This window comes from Leguminivora glycinivorella, chromosome 22, assembly GCF_023078275.1.
Source record: "Leguminivora glycinivorella isolate SPB_JAAS2020 chromosome 22, LegGlyc_1.1, whole genome shotgun sequence".
Lineage (NCBI taxonomy): Eukaryota > Metazoa > Arthropoda > Insecta > Lepidoptera > Tortricidae > Leguminivora > Leguminivora glycinivorella.
This window is the reverse complement of record NC_062992.1, coordinates 11,166,268-11,180,976: the sequence shown is the minus strand read 5'-3', so window position 1 is coordinate 11,180,976 and position 14,709 is coordinate 11,166,268. Positions and strand designations below refer to the sequence as shown.

At 33.8% G+C, this 14,709-nt stretch overlaps 1 protein-coding gene across 1 annotated transcript; it reads left to right on the top strand.

The window, feature by feature from the left end:
• Nucleotides 1-169: 169 nt before the first annotated feature.
• Nucleotides 170-14,462, top strand: LOC125238105. The gene is made up of 8 exons (XM_048145393.1): nt 170-356; nt 6,508-6,763; nt 7,546-7,598; nt 7,706-7,792; nt 8,159-8,242; nt 9,394-10,200; nt 10,472-12,121; nt 12,398-14,462. Exons 1-8 carry the CDS (start codon nt 170-172, stop codon nt 13,321-13,323), a joined length of 4,050 nt encoding a protein of 1,349 aa, XP_048001350.1. The 3' UTR covers nt 13,324-14,462.
• The last annotated feature ends 247 nt before the right edge of the window (nt 14,463-14,709 follow it).

The following is a 14,709-nucleotide window of genomic DNA, read 5'->3' as shown; positions in this document are numbered from 1 at the left end:
AAATGTAACCGTTAAAAAACAATGCAATTGTTACAAACAATCACCTGGATGTCACACATAACTACAGCCGATGAACTAGCGTTACATTAGTAAGAAAATACCAGTCGTGCACAGTTCACCTAGCAGTAATCATTAAGTAATTTCAAATGTGGTCAACATACATCTCGGAATGTGTCAGGTTACTGTTGGAATAATATCCCGCCGCCTGCAAGAGGGCAGTGCGTGGAACAGTCACCAGTCCAAGTACGCTCCTGAGCAACGCGTGTTAGTAAACATGCGCCCGCGCAGCGCCCTCGCACGCAGTTTTGCGCCGACAATGCTGCCGCTACTGTTGCTGCTTGGGGCCGCCAGTGCAGGTTAGTTTTTTTTTTTAATTTTGTTATGAATACCTAGTGATTAAATTCTTGAAATCTTTTCTAACACCATAGCGTCAAATGATGATCCATTGTCCAATCTGGTTATGTGACAGTTTGCTACAATGTAATATTAAATGCAAGAAAATTGTAGATCTACCTACAATTTTCTTGCATTTTACCGGCATTCGTCATGGCTTTAGAGAGGGCTTAATAACAACTGGTCTAAAACGCAAAATATTCACAATATTTTTTTCGTTTTATCTTACCTTTAAAGCGATATCGAAGGAGCTCCGCTTATACGCGGGGTTCCTAGTCTGCGCAGTTTGGCCTTTGCGCTTCGGCCATTTGAAGATACCTAACGAACCTAAAATAACCTATACCTAGACATTTTGCATTTTAGACCAGTTGTGATGCGACTATGCGCATGAGAGCTTGGGGCTCGCTTTAACAACTAATTCCAGGAATAGATGACACACTAGTTCTATGAAAGCGACTGCCTGATCTTCCAATTCCAAACCAGAGGGTAGACTACCCTATAGGGACTAGCTCGGTTTCCGCACAATGATTTCCTTGATCGAAGAGACTGCCAAATCGAGGGTTTACTGGTGAAACCCGATAAGTTGAACAAACTGGTTTTTGAAATTCGAACTATATGCAATTTCCACAATGTTGTTATTTCTAGGACAAATTATCTCGATTTATCGGGTTTCACCAGTAAACCCCCAAAATATGAAATGACATTTTGGTTCGAATCCGGGTTTTGAAGAAGGGGGCTGTTGGGGGGGAGGGGGGGAGGTCCGGGGGATTTTGAAGAAGGTCATTATAGATTGAAGCGGGCTAATGAGGCGTCAGACTTTCCCAACTTGTTTGATCTAATGGCCAGGGTCCCAGCTTTGTTTTTTTGTAACCATTGGGTCAAAATTGCTGTTTAAGTAACTGCTGTAAAATATATCAAAAAGTAAGATTTTGAAAACCTACAACACAAGCCTTCTTAAGCTTACCGTGGACCTCAGTCAATCTGTGTAAGAATGTCCTATATAAAAAAAAAAAGATTTTGAAAAAAGTGATTGAGGGATAAACTAAAATATTCAGGTTGTAGGTAATTTGATATGACCTGACCTCGCTCGCTTTCGTAAAAACTAGTGCCTACTCCAAATCTTGGGATTATTTGTCAAAACGGACTCTATGAGCCGTGGCAAAATGCCGGGATAACGCAAGGAGGATGAATCTACTCCTATTTTATGTGATTTACTAAATTTAAGAGGCCGTCAATATCAAAAAGTAGAAAATCGTAAAATTGGTAGTTTTCTACGTCCGGTTTTAGTTTCAGTATATACTTATTGATAAGAAAAGCACTCGTTTTAAACAGCGCGTATTCTTATCTACAAAATCAGTAGTTAACATCAAGGAAAAGTTACTCCCTGAATTAATTATGATTTTTTTCCTGACACTAGTTTAAGAAAACCCGCAAATAGTGCTCACGTCTGAGTGAGCTGAGCTCAATTTTGTATACTTTAGGCTGCTAAAATTGATGTTTTCGCATTACTTATATCGTAAACTAAAAATTCAGTAGTTTACATGTGTGTTATCATGCTACTAAAATACAGTAAATGGAAGTTAAACGACATCAATATTTGTCTAAAAATACTTCGAATCAAATGGCAATTACTTCGAAAACCTTTTAGGCAAACAAAAGGTTTTCTTGATAATTATAAACTTTAAGTATGTGTATGCAAAATAGTGTGTAATACAAATCAGGAAACACTTCCAATTTTAGATACATACTTACTTAAAGTTGTAACTAAAATGCGGTCGGCCCCTGTCGGCATCTTCATAAATTTGAATATGTACGACCGTGTTTTAGTTTTAAAATAATGTTATTTTATAAGCTAGATAACTGGACTACAGAATTATTACCTTTTCATATTTTTCCTTACAAAGAGAACGAATAAAATCAATGTTGAATATAAACTTTCGTAAATTTTCCATACAAACGTCAAAACTGCGAACAGATTCTATTGAGTCAGACGCCCGATCGGGCTCGTTCGGAGCGGACGTGTCGCCAAATTTGCTCCAATGACATTTGTTTTTGACACTGGAAATCATATACGGATACAAAAAGATTGCCAGTGCTATGAATGTATTCAAAAGTAATAAGGTAAATAAATATCGTCACGTCTAAAAGAGTCTCAGTTTAAAATCGTTTTTTTTTTGTGTTGTTTACTACTTATTATTGTTGAGAAATAAAAAAATATATGTAACTTTAATACAATGATAAGAAATATAGGTATTTTTTGTCTTCTAAACTTTATTAAAATGAAAGAGTTTTAAAATTAATTTTAACTCGTTGGACTTTATTTTCATTATACTGGTCACATTATTTAGTGTGTCAGTGTGTGTAACATTCTCTATCGCGAAGAGACATTCAGTGTGGCGTATGAAAAAACTAACAGAACTAATCATTATAATTATATTCTATAAACGATTATTTACGTAAATGGCGAAATTATTAATTGTAATAATATATTATCTTATCACAAAATTGTTCTGTATGACTTACCTTCTTACGTTCAATATAATTTTTAAATGGTGTTTGCACACGGGGCACGTAACCTTAGATTCAGACAACTTTAACTAAATTTTGAAAATTATTATTTTAATGAAGAATTCTATATATGGCAACAATTTTACATGTAAACTGACTGTCAACCTCTGTTCATACATAACCTCAACCTTTGTCTCAGTGCATTTATAACGGATGTTATAATGGCTAAACCAATCAGGAACAGTGAATTATTTTAATTCATTCGGAAAAGGGTTTAACCATTTATAATTAGAATAAACGAAGCACTGTTTTTTACACCAGAGTTGTTTTGATTTTATATGGTGTTTGCACAAATTTATTTTGAAAAATAATCGGAGTCAATTCGTGTGAGATGGTAACACTAAATTGACACTGTCCGCAATCTAAACACGCGGCAGCGTGTCAAGCCAAGTTCAAGTAACCGAACTGGCAGACAACATCGTGTGTAATATTACACGAACTATTTGGAGCCTCTATGGGCGTCCTCACAACAAAAACTATTTCACATAAACGTCTTAAATTTGGCTCTCATATTGATATTTGTGACATACATATTATGTGCCTGTCGTGATTGTTTCACCGGATGGTCTGATCGGAAGATTAGACCATTTCGTTGGATCTCTTTCTTGTTTATGTCTTATTATTTGTAACGTTTATTTTGTGTGTGTGTTAACGAATAAATTAATTATATTCTATTCTATTCTATTATAAAAGTTATAAGAAATGATATTTGTGTCGCTTAACTTCAAACCTGGGTAAATCCATTCTGCTTTAAGGTTGAATATATAAAAAATATAATATGATCTGAAAGATAATCAACCTTATAGCTGAATGGATTTACCCAGTTTTGAAGTTAAGCGACACATTTTATGTCATCAATTGTCATAAAACATTTTGAGGACTGCCATTGAACTTGGCACCCGTTTAGATCTCACTGCTTTTGTCGTTGACGCCAACAACCAAGGCATATATAATATTGAACTTGGCTCATATTTCCCTTTTTTGGTTTTGATGGGATTTTAACGTTACAACTGATCTTCAGTGAAACTATAGACCTGTCTTAAGTTCCTCTCACTTAGGTCACTGACCTCTTCCAGTAAATTGCGGTAGTGTGCGAAAAGTATGTTGGTGAGTGTGACGTGCGTAAGTGTGTGTAAATGGGGTAATTTGACAGATACTGAATTTTTACCCATCTTGACGGGCTCTTAACGATAGAAAAAACGGAATTCTAATAAATTGTAGCAAGAATAAAATAATAATATTATTAAAACTTGTTACCTATGTTATAACAAGTTTTGTCATGTACACCATTTTATTGATCAGTAAAATTGTGCCATGTTTTAACTGTTTGGCTGTTGAGAGTGTTGAGACAAATTACTTAGAAGAAAATTTAACTTTTATGCTCTAGAGCATAAAATGCGATTTTACGTCGTCGACGCACGGCATAAAGGCTCACTTTTAGAGCATGAGAAGTGAAAATGGACTTTTCACCACACCAACTGTTAAAGACTTTCTTTGCTGTTCGAAAACAGATAGCAAAATTGCATTTTATCCACAAGAGTGCAAAGTAATTTCATACAAATTTTAACTTGATATCTTAAGCTGGCTGGTAGATTACCTATAAATCATGATTTTGAATCATACATATTGAATAAATTGATGGATATGGTTTAGTTGATGTTTTATCAGTATTAACCATCGTGCCTTGAAACCCTCGCAACGCTCAAGATTCCACTTTTTGAACCAATCGCTACGCTCGCAGTTCAATATTGGAATCGTTTGCTTGCTCGGGTATCAATATTGCCACGTGCGGTTAAACAACAACTTTTTCATCACCCTTACACACTAAATGTGCTATTGCAAGCAGGCGGAGCGTGAGTAATAGAAAAATCGTTTTTCCAAGGGAGTTATGAAATTACTAGTACCGTACTTAACTTTTTGACATCTATTTACGTATTTTTTACATTGCGAGTGTTATGAAAGACATTGTGTGTAACTCGGGGAGTATGAATATTACCCGAGTCTTTAAATCGCTCCGGCAAGCCGTCGCTATTTAACTTAATCTCGTTGGTAATATAAAATATTCAACTTCCCGCCCTTGTTGCACAATGTACTATGCCTTGTAAAACTAATAACTATTATCTTCCTCTATCACATAAATTAAATAAAACAAGATCATACCATCCCATACATTAAAATGCGACCGCCTACGAACGCGCTTACACTCCACCACCCATAGATGGCGCCACAGAAAATGCCTTATTGCCACCGATTATTTGTAGTTTGGCATTAAGTGTCAATTCCGAGCCGTAAATCTATGTCAAAAGTGACACTTAACGCCATCTACAAGTATAATCGAAAGCTAGAAGACATTTTTTTTGTGGCGCCATCTATGTGTGGTGGAGTGTAAGCGCGGTCTTAGGCGGTCGCATTTTAATGTATGGGATGGTATGATCTTGTTATATTTAATTTATGGCTTAACCGTAATTTCTGGCAGTACATTGTCAACCAACCTTGCATGAATTTGACCACTTGTGTAACGCAATAATATTATGATTTTTCCACGCGTACTTAATACAGTTTGTTTTCATTTCTTCGTTTCCTGCTTAATGTTGACTTCGCCATTGTTTGACTTGGCAATTGGAATGCTTCGTTTGTATGTTTTTCTTTTCACTTGTCTTTGATATGTTGGTATTTTATTTATTTCCGTTTAATTAAAAAGGAGAAACGTTATGTAGCGAGCATGATTTGTATGACGGTGAACTCGTACCTATTTATCTCGAATCGAATGTTACTTTTTTGACCCCACTTTTTTTTTTATTTGGAAATTTTTATGTGGTTTCCACTCAGAATCGCGAGCTCTTTCAATCCTAATAGAAGAAAAAAAGTGTCTCAAAGTTTCTTTCCCATTCCTTTACCATTTTTTCATTAATTTTTGTATGTTCACGGAATGGAAGGTACTTATATGAAAATTGTATGGAAATCTTGGGACATTTTTTTTCCTATCAGGATCGAATGACCTCGCGATTATGTTACAAAAAAAGTGGGGTGGACAACTTTGAAAAAGAAAATGGCCCCCGTAAAGAATGTGTAAGGGCTGATGCAGAAAAACCACACAACTATAAAGAGATAGAAGAAATAAGTTCATCTATTTGTATAGGGGCGAGTATGACACATCTTGTACCGATATTGTTGTCAAATGTCTCAGTGTTGATATTTTTTGTGTTGTTATTGCAATTAACTATCACATAATGAGGCATTTTCTATGTTTTTGTTGACTTCAACTTAGAAATATTGACGACCCCCCCCCCCCCCCCCCGAAATCTGTGAGTCAGACTGCATCCACCCGAATCACAGAAATGTTGCAGTTTTTCGTGGAGTACCTACCTTGTGCAGGGTACATCCCCTTATATAAGAACAAATACATATTTTTTATTCATTAAGTAATACATTTTTAGCCTGGAATTACTTCATACCCATTGTTTTTTTTAACGGAAAAATGTGTTACCTAGTGTTGCATATATTTTCAGTGTTTTCAATGATCAAGTATAAATTTCTCTCTTGCAGAACCACCTAAAACGATCCAAAAGCCTATAGAGCACTGCCCAAGCATCGGTTACTTCTTCGAGCGACAAGACGTCCAAAACTATCCAGGAACTTGCTACCTCTGCTATTGCAACAATGATGGCCAAGCTGTCTGTACCATCAGGGACCATGAGCGGTGTGACCATAATGAGTCTAATAGTGTGGACAGGACTGATGTTAGGACTGATATTAGGGAATGGACTGATGTAAAAGATCATGGAGAAAGGAATAAACGCAGGTAAGAGAAAGGAAAAATAAATAAACTGGGGAGATGGCAGTAAAAATTAATACATAAATACAAATCCAGTAGATGTACAAGCAACCAACGTAGTAGATAAATTGTTACTAAATAAACTCAGGTAGGAACAAAATAAATATTAGTCCATATTAAAACACCATTTTGTCTTCTACAATGATGACTAGGCTGTCTTTATTATTAAGGACAGTGAGTGTTGTGACTATGATACAAATATAGATCTTAAGGATTAGACTGATGTGGAAGCAAAACTTGAAGGAAAAAAAAGAATCAGCCGAAGGTAAACGTAATACTATACACATTAGAGACACTGTACATTACATTGTATTTAGAAAGACCATAGGAAGTAATACGAGTAAATGTGAAAATTTCAGAAGAAGTATAAAAGTATAAAACCAACATTGTAAATAGTTATTTTATAACCAAAGATGGGCGTAAACTAAATATTAAATACTAGGATTACCTTTAAATAAATGTATCTAGTTGTTGTCGCCTGATAGTATTTATTCCACTGTTAAACAAATGAATCATATTTACCTCTGTTACTATTACTAATATTACTACTATTATACTAAGAGCCGGTTACACCAAACCGTCTTTTTCACTAAATTTATTTTGTATGAGAATTTTCATAGACATCTGCTGGGTCGCGTTGATATGTCTGTTAACTGTATTTGACGAAACTGGCTCTAAGTAAGTAATATGTACATTTAACAAGTAGTTTCAAAATATCTCTCTAATTTCCAAACGTTATCCCTTTTCAGAAGATCCAAGCGGGGCTTGATGGAACTGTTCTTCGACAATGCAAAAAAAGATGGTAAGCTTTTCCAAATAACTAAGCTAAAATCTTTAGTGTAAACAAATACCTAATTTTCATGTTCTGAATAATCGAAAGAGTTTTCACTGAACCTATTGTTTTTTCAGTAATGTTGAAGAGTATGTCGCAACTGTCGGACGCAAACGAAGAAGATTGTAAGCCGAAATCAAGCAAGAGTATTGGATGTCCACCAAGTAAGTATCTACGTATAACTAGTAACTTAGCAGTAGCAAAGACATATGTAAGTTCGTTATAGACAGGATAAAGTCTAAGAAAAAACGTAAGCCATACCATAAAGAAAATGGTGCGGTGGCCTAGATGGCGTTACACCTTTGGGCAGTATACGATATTACTCTTTATTATACTGTGCTTTGGGGGATACTCGGCTAGATGGCGCTAATGTATTTGACATTTTAACACATACTAAGAATAAGGGCCAAATTGTCAAAACTGAGGTTCAAGAGTTTTAAGCCTGTGTCGAGAGATGGCAGTCTATGCACTGTGATTACACAGTTTACTTTGACAGTAATTCTCTATATTTATTAAATAATATTTTTCAGAGGACTGGTGTACGGGATGTCTAGTTTGCGACTGCGATGAGAAAGGCGAGTGGAAATGCCATGTTATGAGCTTCTGTGAAGATAGTAAGTTTGAACTTTAATCGTACATATATTATTTATTTTATAATTATATACTTAAGTCCCACCACGATTTTCAGATAACAATATAAAATAAGTAAAAAATGTTTTATGATTTTATGTAAATATCGAAAAAATAATTAATAAATGTTTTTATACCGTATATTTTTTTTTTGTTGTGTATAAAACTGGCACCTAAGATTAGAGGTATTGATTTTTTTTCTTGTAACCTACTCTTTGCTAGATAATTTTTGACTTTTAGCTATATAATAAATCTTAGTAGGAAGCAGTTAGTCTTAAATTAGTGTAAAAAAGTCTGATAATATGTATTTATTAATTATCGGCGGATTATTATTATTTTAGTCGGAGACAGACTTCACAGTTTTTTTTTTTGAATACAAAGTCCTAGGAGACAAGGTTCACAATTTTCTGATTTGCTTATAATAATATTGTCATACAAATGTAGGGCATAATAATTTTCCTGGGTTTTTAGAAGCGTTCGTATCTGACGAACTAGTTCGGTTAACGTCAGTACCTACCTACTTGTCCTATATTGAGATTGAATAAAATAACATGACATGTTCGTGCATTTCCATGAAAAGGAAAAACATTTTCACACTACATCAGATCTGTAAAGTATTATGAGAAATATAAAATGACATATTAAACAGCAATTAAAATAAATTCGGCAACTGCTAAGTGGTCCTGGGTTCGAATCCCGGTAAGGGCATTTATTTGTGTGATGAGCACAGATATTTGTTCCTGAGTCATGGATGATTTCTATGTATATAAGTATGTATTTATCTATTTAAGTATGTATATCGTCGCTTAGCACCCATAGTACAAACTTTGCTTAGTTTGGGGCTAAGTTGATCTGTGTAAGGTGTCCCCAATATTTATTTATTTATATTAACTATAAACCCTTATTAAATTCTTAACTCCCTGTCCATAAACGTACTCTAAAGTTATCAAGCCGATAAAGTTCGTTTGTCATTTTCTATCACACCAATACGACGGAAAGGGGCAACTTTATGAGTTGATATCTTTAGAGTACGTTTATGAATAAGGTTTTTCTTAATAAATTATTTGGGTTTTTGTATTTTCTCTTTAACTTGATACTGATTCGTTACTGTAATTATATTTATTTATATTTTCAGAAACTCCACGGCCAAAAGGTAAAAAAAGTAAGAAAATTGAAGCCACCACAAAAGCTGATGAAACAAATGATATTCAATCAAATAATATCCCGGAAAATAAAAACCAGAAGAGATCTGTTAAACACAAGAAAAATAAAAAATCTAAAAAAAATACGACTACCACGATAACTACGACAACCACGACAACCAGTAAACCTCAAATGCCAAAAATTGCTGTAAAAACGCTGAAGAAGTTTATACGCAAAGACCAAATGAAAAATGTGACTGGCCCTCCAATTGTAATTATTAAGAAATACATATCAACTCTTTCTCCAATAGATCCAGAATTATTAAAGTACAAAAATGACTCCCAAAAACTGGCACAAATACTCTACCAACAATATGAAGCTACGCAAAAGCCACAGAACTCTCACGCTGTCAAACGGGAAATTAAATTAGAAAAGGTACTCAAAAATAAACAAAAACGTACTTTTGAACTAAAATATAATGCTAGAGGCAGAAAACCAATGAACATCAAAGAACACACTGACTGGAAGATAAAAATGAAGGCGAGGAAAATAGAGCGAGACCACGCGAGAACTATTTCTTATTCTAAGAGTTTCTACTCTAAACAGAATGAGCTGATGAATATGGATGAGAAAAATCGTAAAACAAAAAAGACGGCAAATGACGATGAATACTATGATAGTGGTAGTCAAAAAAAGAAGGCTACAGTTATTCTGATTCCAAGATTAAGAAGGAGTAAAAGAAATGTGTTGCCGTTGTACGAGGTTCCTTCAAATATTACTTTTATGGATAATGACACAGGTACAGTACATTTTTTCATATTAATGTCGAATTCTGAATAATGTTACCGATTTCTTTGTAACATGTATTGTGTTGTGTCACATGACTTACTACTGAACACAAATGCATGAGGATCACACCACATTTCTGTTTAAAAATATTTTCTTTCCGTTTACCTCTTTTGTTGTTTTGTGCTAATACATAAGCTATCTATCTATTAACTAATAACCTAATGCCACGTGCAGCAAATGCAACTTTATACATATACATTATGAATTCTTTTTTTTTTCAGTTAATATGTCTGTAGTACCCAATGACCAAGTGGAAGCATTGACTAGTGTTATTGGAATAAACAAACACTTGGCATCGGACTTAGATAACTATAAATATACTGTGGATAACATTGTTACGAAAAAATACGAAGATGAAATAACAAGCGGTGATATTGTTTACGAATCAACAATTAAGTATGTAGATATAATTACCAACAATTACAACGACACTGAACCTAATACAACAATGAGGAGTACGACTAATTACACAAATATAGAGGTTGAAACCACAACACTGAATGAAACAACGCAGAATGTAAACTACGACTTGAAAAATTATACTGTTAACGAAATCTCTACTCAATTTATTGATTTGGATTTAGATAACAATCATACTTTAGAAACGACTACTTCAACAGTTTACTCTTCGGATAATAATCAATCCACCACCAAAGAATTCATAATCAATTATGAAACAACAACGGTGACGGAGAAGAATCAAGAAATAAATATAACAGCTACCAAAATGAATATCAACACAAATGTGACAGAAATTCCTATTAAAAAAGGTTATATAACGAGTATAGACAAAATTATAAAAGACTTCAATAAATATGCATTAGACAGATGGAAAAATAGAAATAAGACAAAAGGTATTTTTGCAAATATGTACAATGATAGGCAAAATAACTCTATCATTAGATCAATGAAATCGAGCTCAGACGATATTGAAAATTTGCTGCAAAGTATTTCTTATAATAGAACTAAAAATAATACTACGCAAAACAGAATGGTAGCTATAAATTATTTGAAAAAAATATATAGTCAATTATTGTCAACAAAAAATAATAAGTCACGGCTCAACAATATTTCTGTCATGGAATCGATATGTGATACTTTTGGGCCATGCAAAATCAGCACTAACAAGATGGAAATATTGAATTATAAAATCGCTGATCTCATCTCCGAAACTAAAAAAGCTTTAAACATAATAAGAAATATCAAACAAGTTTTGCAATTAATTGATGGTGCAGTGAATACCACTGACAAAAACGTAAACGCCGAGGTGGAATTCAAGAGTTATGTAAACAAATTGAACGCAGTATTAACAGATAGTTATAAAAATCCAATAACAGAAACTGATACAAATAATTTGAATCTCATAAAAAATAACACAAAAGTATTCATAAATTCGATTGGAAAGTTTGCATTTATTCTAAATGATATTTTAGGAATAATACATTCAGAAAGGATGAAGTACAATAATTTTCGAAAACGCAAAATTTTAATCAAGAAGGTTACTAGACACAGAGCTAGTGAGCCATTACATAAAATAAAAAATCTTTTCCTGAAATTTAATGTGGTACAAAACTCATTTATGCGCAACATGTACCGAGCCATATCTGACTTAGAACGACGAAATGAGCAGAATGCATTGGTTTATGAAAAAAGAGTAAATGAACAGCGAGATATAAGATACAAAAAGTCTGTTAACAAGTATATGCACAAAATCAATTACAATTTGGAGAAGTTAAGGGTGTTAGCCTTAAAGATGAGCGCAAAAGAAAGAAAAAGGAGAGATCTTATGGATCATGACGATGCTGTGGATTATTTGCTGACTCTGATGGAATATTTGCTGAAAAACAATAATCCAGTGGATTCTCCTCCAGGTGTGTATGTACCTAGTTTTAAATTCAAACAACTTTTGCATTTGTACCGTCAAATGCTGCAACTTTGTCCACCCTACCTAAGATTGCTTGGCTGAGACAGGCAATATTACAGTATTTTTGAATTGGGATGATGCAGCACTTAACTGTTTAAATTGTATTTATCTTATTCGTGGACTTTGTATATATTATATACTGATATCATTATGTATTATAAAAAAAAACAATTCTTTATACAAATGTTGAAGATAAAACTATTTTTAAATAATTTATTTACAGTGGTAGACGGAATAGACTTGCTGATAGATGCTATCAGACGAGCCCCTGAAATAAAACCGATAAAGAAAAAGTTTTTGAAACATACATCTTTAATGCCATCATATCCTAGTGACCAATCAAAAGCCCAACCAAGCAGCGAATCCGAAGACGACACTTCAAAAAATAAAAATTCAAACGAAAAAATTACGGACGATTTCAGTATTGAAAAACTTAATGATACTACTATAGTAGCATCAAATAATCTAGCAAATAACGAATTCACAAGAAAGAATGCTGATGAATATCAAAAGTCTGCGTCTACAAGTACGACATCGTCAACTGCAAAATATGTTGACGTCGAAGATTTGGTTTTTAACGGGGATGTACTTCCAAAAGTTTATATAGCTACGGTTCCTACTTATGACAACGATGATGTGGAATCTGAAAAGGAGTTCGCAAAACAAACGATCCACAAACACTCAGAAATAAAAGAAATAAAAGCAAACGTATCTTCGAACGACATGGAAGAAGAATCATCTACTACAAAGAAAACTATTGTAGACAATGATGATAACAGTGAAGTCAACGCTACAGTCACAGAAAAACAGATTATGACTCACTTTGATAGACTGAATGAAGAATACGAAAAGCAAATAAAAGGGAAAGCTCTATCAACAAAGAATCTTAAGCCAAGGCGCAGGAAACCTAAACGTTCACGCAAGAAATCGAAAGAAAATAAAAGCGATGTCAGTACCATCTCGAAAGAGATTGATGAAGAGAAGACTAGAAAGAAAGTTATAGCGGAAGAAGCCATTTTACGGAAACATATTGCTACTTCTACAGAAGATGATCCTTTTCAGTTGGAAGACGAGAGTCTATCAAGAGACTTAACGCATTTAAATTCTATGAGAGATAACAATGACGTTTTTCCTAGTTATTTTACGTAACTCAGAATGATAAGAACATTTTATTTTGGCACATAATATAATTGAGACATTCAAAAAAAACTTTTCTTCCGTACCCAAAAGTGAAGGGATCCTTATTTATATTTACTACCTACAGGCCAATCAGAACGTGTACTGGGTTTACTGGTGTGTCTCAGAAAGATCTTTCTTTTTCATATTCTTATCCCACGTTATGTGGGATCGGTACAACTAGTCTTCCCTTCCATTCCTCTCTATCTTTCGTCATCTCAACACTCACTTCTTTCTTTCTCATATCCTCTTTCACACGATCCATCCATCGTTGTTTGGGTTGGGTATACCCCTTCCGCTCCATCCCACGACATTCATTTATTCATTCATGTCTCAAAAAATTGTTTAGGAGAATTTTACATACTTAATGATACTTGGTAGAAATAGTTTGGAAGGAGTGGAGTTCCTTGCCGGCATTTCCATGATTATCCAACATATCCATCATGCATCCGGCATATCTAACAACCTTGAAATCAAGGGTGAACTGAACAGGCACCTTCTGGGCGAGCGTCTTCGCTTCGGCTAGTTTCTGGCCCTGAGTAAGCCCATTATAGTAAATAAAAACTTTTGACATGTTGTTGTTAGCTTAGATAATAGATATTAAAACATAATTTTTTGGCTCAAAATATGATTTGGCAGAAAACCTTCATCCGACCCACTGAAAAAGTTCATAATTTGTTAGAGTTTTTTGCATATGTATAAATATATTCTGATTACAAATTATTGTTTGGCAGAAAATCCTGAACCTTCACTAAATTTCATGATTTTAATAATGAAATGATAATTAATTTTATGCGAAATCTTAATAAAAATTGACTAATTGTTGAAAGCAGACGTTTTACGTGAAATATATTTCTGACAAATAATAATCTGCAAGAAATATTTTTTATCAATTACATTATTAAAAGAGGGCTTGCATAAACGTGTAAAAATTAAGATTCTAGGTAGTAATTTTTTTAATTTTATGCGGATTACATTTACCAATTGTATTATACAGAGTGGGGCCTGTAACAAAGGCGAAGAATTGAACTGTAGGCTATTCTCCTTATAATGATCAACATTTGTTCAGTGACTTTTAAAAATTATGAAGTCTTTAAATTTTTAATTTTTCATACAAAATAAATATTAGCTTCACTGTACGCCATTATTGTTGTCATGGTTGGGGTGTAGGAAAGGGTGGCCGTACCTGGGACTTAGAAAAATTTTGACCAAAATTTTTTTTATTTATTTTCCATTGTAATCATATTTTATATGTCGAAAAAACCATATTATTTCAAATAAACTTTTTTCTACGAGCCACCATTACGAAGTTATCACAGTATGAAGGGCGCAGGACTTAGAAAAATTTGATGTATGTGG

Excerpts from the sequence above, each read along its gene's own strand:
- LOC125238105 (XM_048145393.1), top strand. The coding sequence starts at position 170 with ATGTGTCAGGTTACTGTTGGAATAATATCCCGCCGCCTGCAAGAGGGC. Across the intron at positions 8,243-9,393 it reads TATGAGCTTCTGTGAAGATA|AAACTCCACGGCCAAAAGGT; the intron begins GTAAGTTTGAAC and ends TTATATTTTCAG. Across the intron at positions 12,122-12,397 it reads TCCAGTGGATTCTCCTCCAG|TGGTAGACGGAATAGACTTG; the intron begins GTGTGTATGTAC and ends ATTTATTTACAG.